This window comes from Piliocolobus tephrosceles, chromosome 15 (genome assembly GCF_002776525.5).
Source record: "Piliocolobus tephrosceles isolate RC106 chromosome 15, ASM277652v3, whole genome shotgun sequence".
Classification (NCBI taxonomy): domain Eukaryota; kingdom Metazoa; phylum Chordata; class Mammalia; order Primates; family Cercopithecidae; genus Piliocolobus; species Piliocolobus tephrosceles.
Window position 1 is genome coordinate 99366218 of NC_045448.1, and position 16602 is coordinate 99382819.

Here is a 16602-nt window from a genome sequence, read left to right on the forward strand (position 1 = left end):
TTTTGTTCTGCTTGTAACTGGCACAATTATAAGCAAATTGAAAGATCACTTGTAACACCTCTCACACCGTACCTATATACAGATTCTATCCACAGCATAGTAACCACCAGACTTTAAACCTGTGGTTTGAAGCACTGTCCTATGACAGTGCTTTTTGAGATGGGGTCTCACTATGTTGCCCAGGCTGGTTTTGAACTTCTGGGCTCAAACAATCTTCCTGTGTCAGCCTCCCAAGTAGCTGGGATTATAGACACGCACCACTGCCCCAGGCCCTTGCCCTTTTTATTTTAAAAACAACCATCAGGGCCCCTGTGCTGCATAGTTCTCTGGTTGGGCGATGTTCAGCTGTGAGCAGGTAAATGCAGGGACCCTGTTTGACCTCCAGGGTGAGGCTGCGCGATGGTGGTGGTGTCCATGTGACCACGAGAGTTGTGCTGTCTGGAGTATGTTCTTTGAGCAGAAATTCAGCAGAATCCTCAGGATTACACCCTATTTGAAAGTCACTTTGTCCTCACGTGAGGACACATGCTTTATAAATCGTCATGTGGCTTATACGGAAATGTATTTTTAACCTCATTTTTATTTTATTTTGTTTTATTTTATTTTATTTATTTTTAGACAGGTTCTCACTCTGTCGCCCACGCTGGAGTACAGTGGCATGATCATGGCTCACTGCAGCCTTGACCTTCAGGGCTCAAGTGTTCTTCTCACCTTAGCCTCCCAAGTAGCTGAGACTACAGACGTGCACCACCACAACTGGCTAATTTTTATATTTTTTGTAGGGCTGAAGTTTCGCCATGTTGCCCAGGCTAGTCTCCAACTCCTGAGCTCAAGCACCATCTGCCCTCCTTGGTCTCCCAACATGTTGGGATAACAGGCCTTAGCCACCACGTCCGGCCTATTTTATTTATTTTTTATTTTGCTAAGTTTGTGGTAATATTATTAAAACCTCATTTTGAATTGGAAGTAAATATCAGATATACATTCCGGGTAAGGTAGCTCTCTTCACAGAAGTAAATTCCTGTAGGGCTCTTCACACATGCAACATATTATATTATTTTTCCTTTCTTGAAATACAAGACTGTACAAGAAAATTGCTGGTGGGCAGGGGAACATTCTGCATCTAGACATAGCTACAGGAAAAAGACACCATGCTTATTTGGAAGCCCACCCAACTCTTTCTTTTTACTTCTAGGCATGTTTGCCACAGTCGCAGGGATATCCCAGCGCGCCCCCGTGCACTGGTCGGAGAACGTGATTGGGGCGGCTGTGTCCTTTCCATACGTCATAGCGCTCGATGACGAATTCATCACAGTCCACAGCATGTTGGATCAGCAACAGAAGCAGACCCTGCCCTTTAAGGAGGGCCACATCCTACAGGACTTTGAAGGTACTCATTCACATAGAAGTCTTAGTGAAATGTACTTAACTCTTTTGTGATATTTCTTCAGTAAATATGATTTAGGAATTGGGCCTTGCGCAAGGCATAGAAGATACACAGATGACTCCAGTACAGCCTCTGTGCTTCAGGGGCTGCACAGTTGGTGGGGAGGCAGACATTTAAACAAATAGCTCTGGCAGTATAAAAGCGTGATCACGATGGAATAAGGCCCATGGTGAGAGCAGAGGAGAAAGTATTTCCTAGAGATAGCAGGGAGGACTTCCTGGAGGAGGTGCTGTTTTAGCCAAACCTTTGAGGATGCGTAGGAGTCAGCCAAGCAGATACTGTGTGAAAGCACCTTCTGGTAGAGAGAAGGTGTATGCGAATCCGTTAAAGAGGGTACTGTGGGCTTCAGGCCACACAAGCAGTTCACTGTGACTGTAGTGCATGGTGTGTGTGAAGGGGCAGCGTGAGCTGAGGCTGCAGCAGACCAGGGTAATCGAGGAGGCAGAGGCAGGAGGGATTTCATTTCGTGTGTACGGTGAGCCACTTGAAGGATTTACTCTACTTTTCCTCAGTTTTATTTTGAACACTTGGAAGCATTCCGAAAAGTGGTAAGAGACACAAAGTAAACCACCAGGAACCTTTCACCTAGATTCAATACTTGTTACCATTTTGCTGAGCCATTTGAAAGGAAGAGGAAGATATCATGATGTTTCATCCCAAAATTCTTTCACACACATCTCCCAAGAATAAGGGCATTTTCCTACAAAACCACAATGCCATTTTCACTCCTGAAAAAAATTCACATTCATTTATGATACCATCTCATGTCCTGCCAATATTCGGATTTCCCCAACTGACCTAAGAATGGCTTTTATCATATTTTCTTCCAACCAGGAATGAATCTAGATTTATGCGATGCATTTGCCACTTAAGGATTTTAGTTCACCAAACCAAGGATTTTAGTACCCTCGCTGTGCCAAGTGCTGTCTTATAGGTGCCTACAGGAGATAAGAAGACTCCCAGTTCCTACCATTAAGTGGGTTAATTCCAGTGGGGCTCTGGTGCTTGCTCTGGGGTCACACGCAGAGCAGTACTGGGGCGCCGTGCCTGCTGAGTGGTAGAGGCGGGCTCAGGATGTGGTGGACACACAGGGGACGATGATGTAACCCGCCCAGGGTGGGAACACAGGGAGGCTTCCTGGGAAAAGTGACTTCGGCAGAGGAGGGGCAGAATGTCATTTGGGAATGAGAAAAACTGCCTTAGCTGTGATACAGAAGACAGAAAGAGTTAGATTGTTTCCTATAAACAGGTGGTGCTTAGCTGAAAGTTTCTGCAGAAAGGAACCAAATTGAATTTGGAAGCTTAGTAGTAGGAGCTCGTCTTGGACCACAGTTCTGACTCTTCCACAGACTACCTGTGGAGGGGCTCACAGGTAAAATGACAATGGCAGTGGGCCAGGTTAACGTGCAGGACTGTGGGGAGATGAATATATTAATGGCAAGACTTTGGAGGTATTTCTGGTTGGCAAATGAGGATGAAATATTATCTCATGCTTCAAAATATCACATTAACATTTTAATTTTATGTAAACTAACTTGGAGGGAAAACAATGTTTTAAAAATGGTGTACATTCTTATTGATAATGTTTCCTGATTGAACTCTCCATCTTCATTGGGCTATGTATTATGTGTTTACTACACTGATTTTACATTTACCAGCATTTCTCAATTTAAAAAAAAAGGCAAAAAAAACCAAGATGTTATTCTTTGGAAATGTCATAGTAAGAGTTTGCCCTTTTCTGACAGTTGACAGTGTGGGAAAAAGAAAAGCATTATAATTTATAATTTTTGTAGGAATTCCTTTGAGAAAACTATGGCAAAATTGTTCAACAAATCAGGTAATGATCCAGTTTGGGGAAAGCAGTTGTGTTTTTTTTGCAGGCAGTATGTTTTCTCTCTTTCTGACAATGCTGAATTTCTTCCCAGGAAGAGTGATCGTTGCCACAAGTAAAGGAGTTTACATCTTGGTTCCATTACCTTTGGAAAAACAAATACAGGATCTTCTAGCAAGCCGCAGAGTAGAAGAGGCTTTGGTTTTAGCAAAAGGAGCCCGGAGGAACATTCCGAAGGAAAAATTTCAGGTTTGTAATTAACTGGTCACAGAAATATGCCTCTAAGTCACCAGTTAGAGGACATTCAGATTTAACTAACGTGCATCCGCCCTTCCTGTGTACCGGGCTGTACACACCGCTTTTATATCTGTTGTTTAATTTTCTCAACGAATCCACATTGTATAGATAAGGAAACGGGCTTTAGGGCGGTCAAACAGCTTGTGACTGAGCAGGCACTGCCAACAGTGGAGAAGTCAGGCTTCCAACTTCTGACTTAATTCTGCTACTTTAGATATGGGCTTGTATTTCTAATCAACTTTCCTCTTCCGTGGACCTTCAGAGAAGGATCAAGAACATAGTTCTTACAAAGCAAAAGAGTGAGGTCAGGTTAATTTGTCTCCGAATTTAGAATTTGTATTTGTCAGGAAGTTGTTGAATTAGTTTAGATTTCTCTCATCTATAGGAAAAGCTTTACTAACCATATTGATAACCATTTTACTAACCAAGTTGATATTGCAGGAACCCCATCTAGTTGATTTCCTTAGGAGAACATTTTTAACACACTTGAGAAACCCTCATTTTACATATAGTTGGTATAGTAAATGCAATTGATATAAATCGGGTCTCCTAAAAACTATTACTTGATGAGTTAGGTTGTTCAAGTTACTCTATATTTGAGGGGAACAAAACATAATGTTGATATGTTTGTGTGCTTCATATGAATATCTAAATTAATAATAAAAAGTTCTTGATAATGCCGGTCAGATGTTAGAGATGACAGTGTGATTGCTGTGGAATGAAACGCTCTTTGGCTTCAGGTGCTTTGTGCAGCAGAGGGTAGATTCTGAAAGTGAAAGAAGACAGCTTGTGTGATTTATGGTTGTGGGCTGTGAAGGCGGGCAGGACCTCTTTTCTACATTTAAACGTTGATAAACTTTTCATCTTTGTTCCTCTTTTGAGTAAGACTGATCTACTAGCGTTCAGCAGGGGGCAGCAAAGGCAAAAAGAAGAAAGCGGCTGAGCTTCTGGTGCCCTGGAGGGGAAGGTGCAGACCAGAGGCAGATCGCCAGTCCCAGGCCTACCACTGCTGCGCGCACTCTCAGCACCTGCTCCTCTCCTGCGAGCTGCCCTCAGTGGATGTGTGGGAGTCCAGGGGGGCCACATTCCAAGGTTTTCACAGCTGCCACTGTGGAATCTTCCCTCCTTGCACACACACGATGTGCACATTTTAAGTATGTTAACATTTTCTTACAGAGGCTTTCAATGCCCTTTATCTGATTTTTGCTCTTTTTTTCCCTATGCTTTGTGCCAGAGTAGAGCTACACAGTCAGTATTAGGTGATAGTAGTCATCTTGTTCTCCAATCTGGTATCTCAGGGTTTTTTGTTTTGTTTTGTTTTGTTTCTTTTCTAACCTGCTTCCCGCTTCTCCCTGTATTACTGCAAGCTCCTATCTCCAGCCCTGGAAATACACCTTCAGAATTATCTCGAGTTCACCCATTATTCTCAGTTCCCATTGTTACTGCTGGTATTCAGACCATGCTCACTTTTGCCCGCGTTTTTAACAGCCTCCGTGTGTGATTGCAGTCCATCCTCCGTGCAACTATGTGGAAATGATCTTTCTCAATTACGGACCAAGTGCTTTGCTTAGAATACTTTAGTGGGCATCTCGTTGCCCAGGTCAAGTCCACAGCCTTGAAGCTCGGCTGACCCCACCCTCTTCTGTGGCCTCCTTGTCTTTTACACACACACACACACTCCTGTGAAGCACATGCCTACTTCCTACATTTCTGCCTCAAAGGGTGGAAGACAAAGAGAACAAACAAGCAGTGAGCCTGATGATATGTCAGGAAACCTGCAAGGCATTTAAAAACATTTGTTGTTTTAACCCTCAAAAGCATTCGGTAATGGCTAGTACCATTGTCCTCATTTCACAGACAAGACATGGCAGCGCAGATCGGGTGTGCCTCTGGACATCAGGCTGGCTAAGTCAGGCTGGAGCTCCCCGTGGGGCCCTTTACCCTGCAATTACTGGAGTGTACTTCTCTACTTGATAAAATGGTTTTGATACCTCGCTTGAATATCTCCTCTTCACTAAGCCTTCCCTTTCCTCTGGGCAGAGCTAAGGACTTATTACCCCATGCACCTGCGATTTACGGCCCATACCATTTATCAGTTCACCCCTCAGCTCCACGCTTCTCCCTCCCCTAGGTCGTGGGTAAGTTCTTTCCTTCTAATACCAAGGAAAGAATGAATGAGGAATTCAGAGCTTCCAACTGGCCTTCCAGCAGAGCTGTGATATAATGGATTGGCAGCACCGGGTTTTTGTTTGAAATGGAAACCTTAAACAATAAAACAATATTGATGCGAAAAAAAGGTTTAGAAATGACTTTTCATAAATGTGTATGTTTTAAAGGATTAGATTCAGCTCATCTGGTTAAGTACATTGCTTCTTTTAGTCTTAGAGTGCTTGTGACCACATGCTAGACCCCAAGCTTAAAGAAATCAAGAAGGGGGAGGACGAGAAGCTTGAGCTCAGTAGACTTCTTCACCATTGCACTCCTTTCCCTTCATGTAAAGCAAGGGCTGGTTTCGCTTCTCTGAGTTCCGAATTAGCACAGGGTTTGTCAAGAAGTTTGACTGTGGGGCTGGGATTAAGGATCATTTCTTCAGGAGGTCCAAAAGGGTTGTTCAGAACTTTAGAAAACAGACCTTAAATTATATTACAGTTTAGAATGCTGTATGTAAAATAAGAGACAGTAAACGGACATCCTGCTCTATAGACAAAGGTTTGTGTCACACACAAAATATTACTTCATTTCTATCACACAGTGTGGATAGTGTTTCTATTGAAGCTTGAGCTCCGATAGATTTTTTTTCCATTTCATCTAAAAACATTTTAATACATGTCTCTAAAAGCACTGATGCTCTTTGAAATGTAACCACAGTACCATTGTCGCCACTTCCCCAAATCACTGACTCCTTTGTGTGCTGGGTGTCTGGTCAGTGCTCGTATTTCCACGCTCGTCCAATGAATGTTTTTGCTTTGCTTTTTTTTTTTTTTTTTTTTTTCTTTTTTTCATCCTTAGGGAAAATCTTGCTAGACTGTACACTCAAATTACTGTTTTAATGTCACGTGGGGTAGTTCTCCTCTGTGTGGGTCTTCCACCAGCTCTTACATATGTAGTTAGGTTCATTTGTTTCATTTGACTTGATTTTTTGGGGGATTGCTTTTTAAAATTTAATTTGTTTTATAATTATCTAAAATATTTACATAGCTCAAAAGTCAAATCAGTAAAACAAAGTATATTCAGGCCGGGCGCGGTGGCTCAAGCCTGTAATCCCAGCACTTTGGGAGGCCGAGACGGGCGGATCATGAGGTCAGGAGATCGAGACCATCCTGGCTAACACGGTGAAACCCCGTCTCTACTAAAAAATACAAAAAGCTAGCCGGGCGAGGTGGCGGGCGCCTGTAGTCCCAGCTACTCGGGAGGCTGAGGCAGGAGAATGCTGTGAACCCGGGAGGCAGAGCTTGCAGTGAGCTGAGATCCGGCCACTGCACTCCAGTCTGGGCGACAGAGCGAGACTCCGTCTCAAAAAAAAAAAAAAAAACAAAGTATATTCAAAGAAGTCTAAACTCAGTTTCTCTCCTTCTCTCTATTCACTCCCTCCCTCCTTTTACTGTGGTGGTCTGTTTTATTTGCATGTTCTTCCTCTGTCTGTCTCCCCCCCCCCCCCCCCCAACTCCCCTGTCTCTACCTCCCTTTCTACCCCCCTCATTCTTTCTTTCCCTTCCTTCTTCCCACTGTCTCTCTGTGTCTCTCTTTCTTCCTCCCTTCTTTTCTATCTTTTGGTATGAGTGTTTGTGTTGTATTTTTTTATTCTAATGGTTACCTTAATATTATCCACCTTATAAAATTCCTTTACATTCTCCTTTTTGGGAGGGTTTCTATCGTCTGTTGCTTCCCCACTTGGAGCTGTGTTTGAAATGAACCAGTAACGTCTTCATCACTCTTCCCCTGTGTTCCTCAGCCTCTGCTTTGGAGGAATAGCCCTCAGTTCCCGGCCAATACCCGGAAGGCAGTCAGCAAGCGTCTCATCTTTTTTGTATAATCTCTCGTTCTTCCCTATTTGTTGATGGTTATATCGTCTGTACTTTTTGCAAGCATCGAGCCTTCCGCCGTCCGCATGCTATTTGGTCTCTTAGTTCTGTGGACAAATATGTGTTGAATGCCCACCATCAAATTTTCTGTTGATGTCTTTCCAGTCATTTTGGTTTTCTAAAGCAGTCCTCGGAGATATTTCACAGTGGGAATATGGGGACACTGTCTCTTGAGTTTGTGCTTCTTGATGACAGTGACAGTTCATTGCAGCCTCTATCCTTGAGGGCCAGTTTGGCTGGATACAAAGTCCTCCACTCGTCTTGTCTTTCAATGAGGAACCTAAATATGTTCTACCATGATAGAGTTGCAGTGAAAAATCTGATGACAATCTGGGTTTCTTTCCCTTATAGTGACTTGATCTGTTTGCTTAGAGGCTCAAAGCATACAGATTTCTTTTATGTCAGATTTCTCCATGTTGGCACACATGGCAAATTGGAGCCTGCAAAGTCACCTCCCCCTTCCCACTGTATGCCCACCCATTCCCTCTGCACCCGGCCCAGGCAATCCCCACTTCTACTTCTGTTTCTATGAATTTGGCTACTCTAGGAACCTCACAGAAGTAAAGTCATACAATATTTGTCCTTCTGTGACTGGCTTATTTCTCTTAGCAGCATGTCCTCAGGGTTCATCCACGTTGCAGCACGGAAGAATCTTCTTCCTTTTTAAGGCCAAATAATATTCCATTGTATGTACCTACCGCATTTTGTTTACTTATTTATCTGTCGATGAATAAGTTGCTACCATCTTAGGCTGTGGTGAATAGTGCTGTTATGAACCAATCATTCTGTCTCTTTTCAGAGGAGACTGAGAGATTAAAAAACTGTACCCCTACTTTCTTAGTCATCCCAGATTGCTAGAACAGAATACTATAAACTGGGTGACCTCAACGACAAACATTTATTTCTCAGTTTGGAGCCCGAGATCCAGGTGTCTGCAGGTTTGGTGTCTGGGGATGGCCAGCTTCCTGATTCATAGATGGCCGTCTTCTCAGTCTTCACATGGCAGAGACAGAAGCAAGCTCTCTCAGTATTCTTATAAGGGCACTACTCAGATCCCATTCATGAGGGCTGCACCCTCATGACCTCATGTAATCCTAATTACCTCCCCAAGACTACACCTCCTAATACCCTAGGGGGAATGATTTCAACATAGGAATTTTAGGGAGACACAAGCATTCCGTCCGTAACAGCCACCACCTTCCCAGATACCTTGGTTTTAGAACATTTTATTTATTTATTTATTTTTTTGAGCTGGAGTCTCGCTCTGTCACCCAGGCTGGAGTGCAGTGGCACAATCTCACAATCACTGCAACCCCCACCTCCCACGTTCAAGGGATTCTCCTACCTCAGCCTCCCGAGTAGCTGGGATTACAGACACGTGCCATCACACCCAGCTAATTTTTTGTATTTTCAATAGAGATGAAGTTTCACCATGTTGGCCAGGCTGGTCTCGAACTCCTGACCTCAGGTCATCTGCTCACCCTGACCTCCTAAAGTGCTGGGACTACAGGCATGAGCCACCGTGCCCAGCTGGTTTTGGAATATTTTAAAATAATTTATTTGAAAACCCAGAATCCATAAAGAAAAAATTAAATTCACACACACACACACACACACACACACATACACTGTCTCTCTCTCTCTCTCTTTCTCTCTATCTCTCTTTCTCTCTCTCTCTCTCTCTCTGTCTCTCTCTCTCTCTCTCATATACACATCCTGCATGGCAAAACTTATAAACAAATTCAAGAGAAATAGCAAATTAGGAAAAATATTTGCAGTTTGCAGCACAGAAAGAGAACTAATTTGTCTAATATCTGAAGAATTCCTTGGGATATATGAAAGAAATATGAATAGCCCAATAGAAAAATGAATATGAACACATTTTATAGAAAATGAAATTGCTGGCCAGGTGCAGCGACTCACACCTGTAATCCCAGCACTTTGGGAGGCTGAGGCGGGAGGATCACTTGAGGTCACGAGTTCGAGACCAGCCTGACCAGCATGGTGAACCCCTGTCTCTACTAAAAATACAAAAATTAGTCAAGCATGATGGCATGCACCTGTAATTCCAGCTATGCAGGAGGCTGTGGCACAGGAGTCACCTGAACCCGCGAGGTGGAGGTTGCAGTGAGCCGAGATTGTGCCACTGCACCACTGCATTCCAGCCTGGGCGACAGAGCAAGACTGTCTCAAAAAAAAAAAAAAAAAAAAGAATTGCCTATCTAATAGATGTATGAAAAGATGCTTTGTCTCTCATATGGAGGTATGCACAATAAGAATACACCAATACATTTTTCATTCATTAGATTATCAGAGATCAGAGAGTTTGATAATACCATACTGGTGAAAGTGGGGAAACGGGTGCTTTCAGGTGTCCTGTAATAGATAAAGATATTCTATATATACAGAAATGCATCATTTTATACATGATACAGTTGTATTTTTATATCTACACAAGTAAGTGCATTTCAGTTTATATATTTTATATAACAACATTTACATATATAGATACACATACATACACACCTGTTTACAAATTTATTCAATCAGGACGCATTGTCTTTTTAACAAGGAGAATGCCATGGTCCTCATGTTCCACCTAATATATTTTGGGAAAGATGTTTCTGTTTAGACAATAACTTACATGGTTTTTTAATAAGTTTAAAAAAAAGGGGTTGGTATGAATATAGTTAAAATGGTAACATTCATGCCAATTTTTGTTTAGAATTTGGCTATACTTAAAAGAATGATACTTATGTCTCATATATTCTTGTTAGATTCTCCATGTAACGGGGCATTATAACATGAATCTTAGTGGTCTGCCCCATGCCAGGAGTAGACTATCCTCTGCATTGATAGCTGGCTGGCAATAACTGTGTTTGCCAGTTTCCCTTCTCCAGGTCTGCAGTCGATCGTATAATCTAGTCAGGGTGACCCACTGCCTCTTAGCTCCATCCCATCCCTGAATTAAAGAACCAGCCACAGCCGAGAGCCCTGGAGAGGGAAGCTCAGGAAGGGGAGAGGCAGCCTGCTCGTGCTGTTGTCAGCACTGGCTCAGGAGTCTGCGTCACCCCTGTGTGCCTGTTCATCTCCCCTCAGCTCCAGGGTTTACATGGTGTGTGTCCTGTTGTGGTATTTGCAGACACATTTGGTTGTGGTTGTCACCTTTCTCAAAAAACTCTTACTATAGCTGTGAAAAATATTCTAGTCTGAGCCCACATTTGACCTATCCAGTTTTTACAGACTTGAAAGAAAGTATTTTTCTGAGTTGCAGTAAATGACTCCATTATATTCCTTATCCACGCCTCACCACTTGATGTGTTTTTGTATCACATTTGGCCTAGGAGTTGGTGTAGCCACCTGAGGTGCCATATTTGAGGAACTGGCTTTTGTCACGTGACAGTGTCGGTGCTGCCACCGTGTGGTTGTTCCAGCTGCTTGTAGGAAGTTTCAAAATCTAATTTTCTGTAAGTCTTTCTTTCATTAGAAAAGGATTTATCCACCTCCCTCCATTACTCACAGAGATGTGATAGAATGAAGCAGACAGACCTGGAAGGTGATGGAGAAAGTTAAAGCCTGGGATTAGTTAGGAGTGCTAATTACCAGGCTCAGCCTAAAGACAGAGACAACATTTATTGTGTGCTTACTGCACGCCAGGCACTGTTGTGACGGCCACACCCAACTGCACTCTCTTAATCCCCACCCCAACTCTGAGGTTGCACGATTCTGCTCCCTCTATAAAGATGAAGATACCACGTGGAGGGTCAGAATAACCTGCCCACGGCCACACAGCTAATGATGGGCAGAGCCTGCACTCAGACCCACGCATTCTGATTTTAGAGCGTTTCACCTCAGCCTCCACCACAGATCACCACAGAAATGAGAAGACTTCGGCTACTACCAAAATTCAGTAAAGGGAAAAAATCTACCTGGAGAAGATTTTTTCTACCTGGAGAAGAATTTCTTTTTTAAAAAAGAAAATGTGGTAAATATATACATAACATAAATTTTACCATTTTAACTATTTTTAAGTGTGTAGTCCTGTGGCATTGAGTGTATTCACCATGCTGTGCAGCCGTCACCACCCTCTATCTCCAGACCTTTCATCTTCCCAGGCAGAAACGCTGTCCTGTTGAACACTAACTCCCCACCTCCCCACCCTACACCCACACCGGCCCTTGGCAGCCCCCATTCTGCTTTCTGTCTCTATGACCCTGACTGCACTAGGGACCTCGTATCCGGGGAATCATTCAGTGTTTGTCTTGTGACTGGCTGACTTTACTGAGCACGTTGTCCTCAAAGTTCATCTGCGTTGTGGCATGTGTTGGAATTTCCTTCCTTTTTAAGGCTGAGTAACATTCCATTGGTTGAAAGGTTGTGTATTTTGTTAGGCAGTGCATAGTAAGGAGCCATGAGAGAAGCTGCCCTTTGAAGTTAGTGCTTGGAGGAACTGTTCTCTCCAGAAGCACTTATGTGATACTTAACTTAGACAATGCAGCCTTGGAAACAGTTTTAGAAATCTGTAGATTAGAATCTTCTTCCAGTTCCCCAAATCACACATGTTAGAAATCTCACTTCAGAAAGATAATACTAATAATAAGGATTTTGACTTCAGTTTCAACTTGCTTCCAGAATCCATGCAGCCTCTTAAGCCTGGCCTGCAGCCAGGTGTTTGGCCTGTAGCCTCTGTACAGAGTAGACATAGGGTGGCTCCTCAGAGGGCTAGTTTGCTGACTTACTCTCTTCACCTGGGAATTTGCACCACTGCCTTATAATGAGGGATGAGATGGTAATGAAAAAAGAAGCTTGGAGCTTCCACTGATGAGTTAGCGCTGGAGATAAATGGACTTTCTTGTTCTCTGTCCTTCGTATGTATTCATCCGTCTCATCTTTCCCCTGATAGCCTACCTGGCTCCAGGTTTTATAGCCCAGGATCACCTGAGCAGAGAGCAGGAGGGGGCATCGATGGTAGTAGACAGTTTGGAAATGAGACTGTCAACTTCAGAGAACCAAGAATTGGCCATGCTTGGTAAAGTTTCCGATCAGGCATTTTTAGGTGGAATCCAACGGTGCTTTCTGTATCATCCCGGGCTTCAGCATCCGTGATGCTTACATCTGGGACGAAGAACCTCTTGGCATTCCCCCTCGAAGTGCGCGTGTAGCATTCCCAGACTAGAGTGTAGAAAATAACCCCTTCTTCTTGAGATCTGGAATGTCCACAAAAGTAATTTCCATTTCCCTGCAGATAGGGGAAGAGTGGATGCCATTTGAATCCTACCGCCGTAAGGAATAAATTGCCGTTCAGCTGATTTCTCCTCAACAAGCCTGGGTGTGATTGAGAATTCTCCTCCAGCAGCTGATGGGTCCTCTGCATCCCTTTTGCTAAGTGGCTGGCCTCTAGTATTTCTGCTTTTGGAAATGTTACTGGCATTCCAGGCAACTTTGCCTCACTCCCTTTTGCTTACTGTTGGGTGGCATAATTGGTTCGGTCTTTATGTCAGAAATGGCTGGTTTCGGGGAAGAAAAATAAAGACAGATGGTAAAAAGAAAACTGAAAGGTTTAAGCAGCCTGCTTTTTCTGACGTCTGTAAAGGGATTTCTGCTGGAAGTAGGTGAGGAACGGTTGCTATGCTTCTGAGAGTCCTTTAAAACTACTGTATAGTGAAAGCTTTTTTTTTTTTTTCCTTCCACCATGTCTTCTGGTGCTGAGTGAAAGCCCTTTGAAAAGTAATTTAAGAGAACAGCATTTCGGCACTGGGGCTCCTCTTCCCTTGTACCTTCAGTGGGTGACATACCCACTGCCTGCTGTGTACCTGGAAGAATCAGTGAGTGGAAAGATCTGGCCTCTGGAATCAGAAAGGCCTGGTTTTAAATCACGGTCCAACCAATTCTTTAGTAAGTTGGGGCTAAGAACGTAACATCTCTGAGCAGAGTTTTTGTACCTGTAAGATGGGGATAGTGAGTGACAGTGGAAGTGGAGTTTCATACAAATGGATCAGAGAATTGATCAGTAAGCACCGACTGAATGGCAGACACTAGGCTAGTAGTGGGAGACGCTAGGTGAGTGATGTATGTGCCGTGCCTTCACGGAATGTGTGGCTGTCAAATGGAAGGATGTGTTAGAAGGAGGAGGTGTCAAAGTCAGAGAGTAATTAAAACACAGTCTTTGCTCTTGAGGTGATTAGAGCCTGGGCTATGGTGGTGGCATCTACAGGAACAGAGTGAAGAAACACGTCCAGGAGCCATTTCATATAGACGATGGGCAGGACTCGGACACCAGCCATACTGGACGGTGACAGGGCGGGTCGTGGGATCAGAGACGACACACAGCAGATTCCTAACGTGCATTCTGCTATTGCTGGATGTAACAAGAACAAAGCGGTCATGGAAATGTGGGTCATAGTGGAGTAAACACGATAAACTGGCCACTTTATTGCAGGAGTGTCGGATGTTGGTGTGTTAGTGTGGGTTGGACATCACCAGCAGGAGATGGAACATGCAGCATTTCTGCATCTCTGACTGAGAAAGCCTGGGTGTTTATCTGTTTGGTTATGAAACGAGTTGGCCCTGTGCTCTGAGGGATGCTCTGAAAGGTGGTACTGTGAGTTCAATTCCCGAAGAGTGGAAGAAGGCCAGGCAGTTCCTGGACTGCGAGAAACACCAGGGTTGTTGATATCCATCTCAGCAATCACAAGTACAGGGACTCGTTGAAGCCCTGTGAGTTAATGAGGAGGAGAATTGGAGATCAAGGAGTGCATTTGGGAAGGATTAGAGAATTACAAAAATAAAACCATAAAGAGACAGACATATGTAATTTCATACACACCTTGTTTTTTTCCTCGGTGTGTAATTTTACATTTCTATGTTATAACAAACGCTTATTTAGGGTTAGATGAATTTAACCCTGCCATGGTGGTTTCAACATTCGCTAAGAGATTACACCTGTCTTTCCTTGCAGGTAATGTACAGAAGAATTCTGCAGCAGGCGGGATTTATACAGTTTGCACAACTTCAGTTCCTGGAAGCTAAAGAGCTCTTCAGGTAATTTGAGGTGCTGGTAGCAAGACTGCCACTACAGTGTCCCTCTGTGGCCAGAACCTGCGTTTCCGGTGTGACGTCGCGGTGGGATGTGTTGCATGGTTAGGTTGTGCTTCAGGGGGATACGGTGGGGGTTGCTTGTGACAGCAGACCCCGCCAATGCTGGTTCCTCGGCGTCACCCCTCACCCAGAGCCTTAATTTAATTGGCCTGTGTCTTAGAGTGGGAGCAGAGGAAGGGCACAGACACTAGTCCCGTGGAGGCATCAAGATTGTTTTGCCAGGAGAAAATTCTAAAGAGCGGATCTGACAGCACGCTGAGGACCCCTTAGGAAGGCGCTGTGGTTCGCTCTTGCTTCTCTCCAGTGATTTTACAAGACGCTGTGAGTTTGGGGTGGGGTGGCGGGGAACACAGTGCTTCTGGGAAAACCTACGAAACTTTCTGTCATCCTCTAATGACCTTCTAAATGTTCTGTTCCTGGTCAGCTCTCAGAAAGTTGAGTTTTTCTTTTGTTTTTTTTTTTTTTTTTGAGACGGAGTCTTGCTCTGTCGCCCAGGCTGGAGTGCAGTGGCCGGATCTCAGCTCACTGCAAGCTCTGCATCCAGGGTTCACGCCATTCTCCTGCCTCAGCCTCCCGAGTAGCTGGGACTACAGGCGCCCGCCACCTAGCCTGGCTAGTTTTTTGTATTTTTAGTAGAGATGGGGTTTCACCATGTTAGCCAGGATGGTCTCGATCTCCTGACCTCGTGATCCGCCCGTCTCGGCCTCCCAAAGTGCTGGGATTACAGGCTTGAGCCACCGCACCCGGAAGTCCCTTCTGGCACTGCAATGACTCCTGTGCTTGTCAGACGTGCCTGTGGGCTGTGGAGTGTGTTCTCCGCTTTCCTCCTCCCACCACGTCTGCCTTACAGGCACGCCTCGCAGTCACGCCGCCTCCGGCTGCCCTTGCCCCACAGCCGAGTGCTCAGTGAGGCAGGAGTCAGCCGTCCCAGGCCTTGCTCAGCACTCTTTGCAGAAGATTAAGTTAGACCTGCTATGAGAGTCTTGAAATATCCTACCCAGGCCCTGTCTTTAGAGTAACTTCTCAAAATGTCTCTCTAGGATAGATTCTACAGTTTACAGCTGTCTAAGAAATACATGTACAGGAAGCCCCTGAACAGATATTTTCATCTAAGTAGTGACTTGAGCAGAATGCCTCCCTTGCCTGTTCTGTAGGAGGTGTGCTCATGACCAGCCACCTCCTTACATCCATGGTGGCTCTCATCTTTCACTCTATGCTGGGTATTTGAGGGATGGCAGTACTGAAAATGATTCCAGTTACAAAATTGGCTGTAGAGAATGGATTTCTGAGTAAAGAAGGAATCATTCCTGGAATAATGATGCCCCATATAACTTTTGCTTATGCAACTCTTACGTGCTGTTCTCTGTTCTTGGCAAGACCCGTGGCTTCGGGGTTTAAGTCAGTTTTTTGCCCCTTTGGACCTAGGCTCTTTTCTGCCATATCTTGTGTCAGCCCTACGGTGTTGAAGACCTCCTCACCGGGGTCATGGGTGTATCCCAAGGTGTCTTCCTTCTCTCGTGGGTTAATCTGAAACATTAGGTCATTGTCCTCAGATGGATTCCTAGAGCAGTCCTCGGATTTTGTAAGAGAATAGATGTGGGGCCTATTATTAGGATGACGTTTCTGGACTTCCGCACCTCACTCTCTTAATGGCTTAAGTTTAGATTGCTGCGCTGCTTTGGTCCAAAGTGTGACTGAGAGAACGGATTTTTTTTTTTTTCTCGTTTTGAAGCAGCATCTCATTCTGTCTCCCAGGCTGGAGTACAGTGCTGCAATCCTAGCTCACCACAGCCTTGACCTACTGGGCTCAGTGATCTTCCTGCCTTAGCCCCCTGAGTAGCTAGGAC

At 44.3% G+C, this 16602-nt stretch overlaps 1 protein-coding gene across 3 annotated transcripts in view; it reads left to right on the forward strand.

Annotated features, from left to right (window-relative positions):
• The window catches only part of TGFBRAP1 (transforming growth factor beta receptor associated protein 1), a 79334-nt gene that overhangs the window by 29624 nt on the left and 33108 nt on the right, over nt 1-16602 (forward strand). For all 3 annotated transcript variants that reach the window (XM_023211315.3, XM_023211317.2, XM_023211316.1), the window contains exons 3-5: nt 1196-1390; nt 3373-3527; nt 14616-14698. In XM_023211315.3, coding sequence (XP_023067083.1) covers nt 1196-1390; nt 3373-3527; nt 14616-14698 — 433 coding nt within the window. The remainder of the gene's footprint in view (nt 1-1195; nt 1391-3372; nt 3528-14615; nt 14699-16602) is intronic.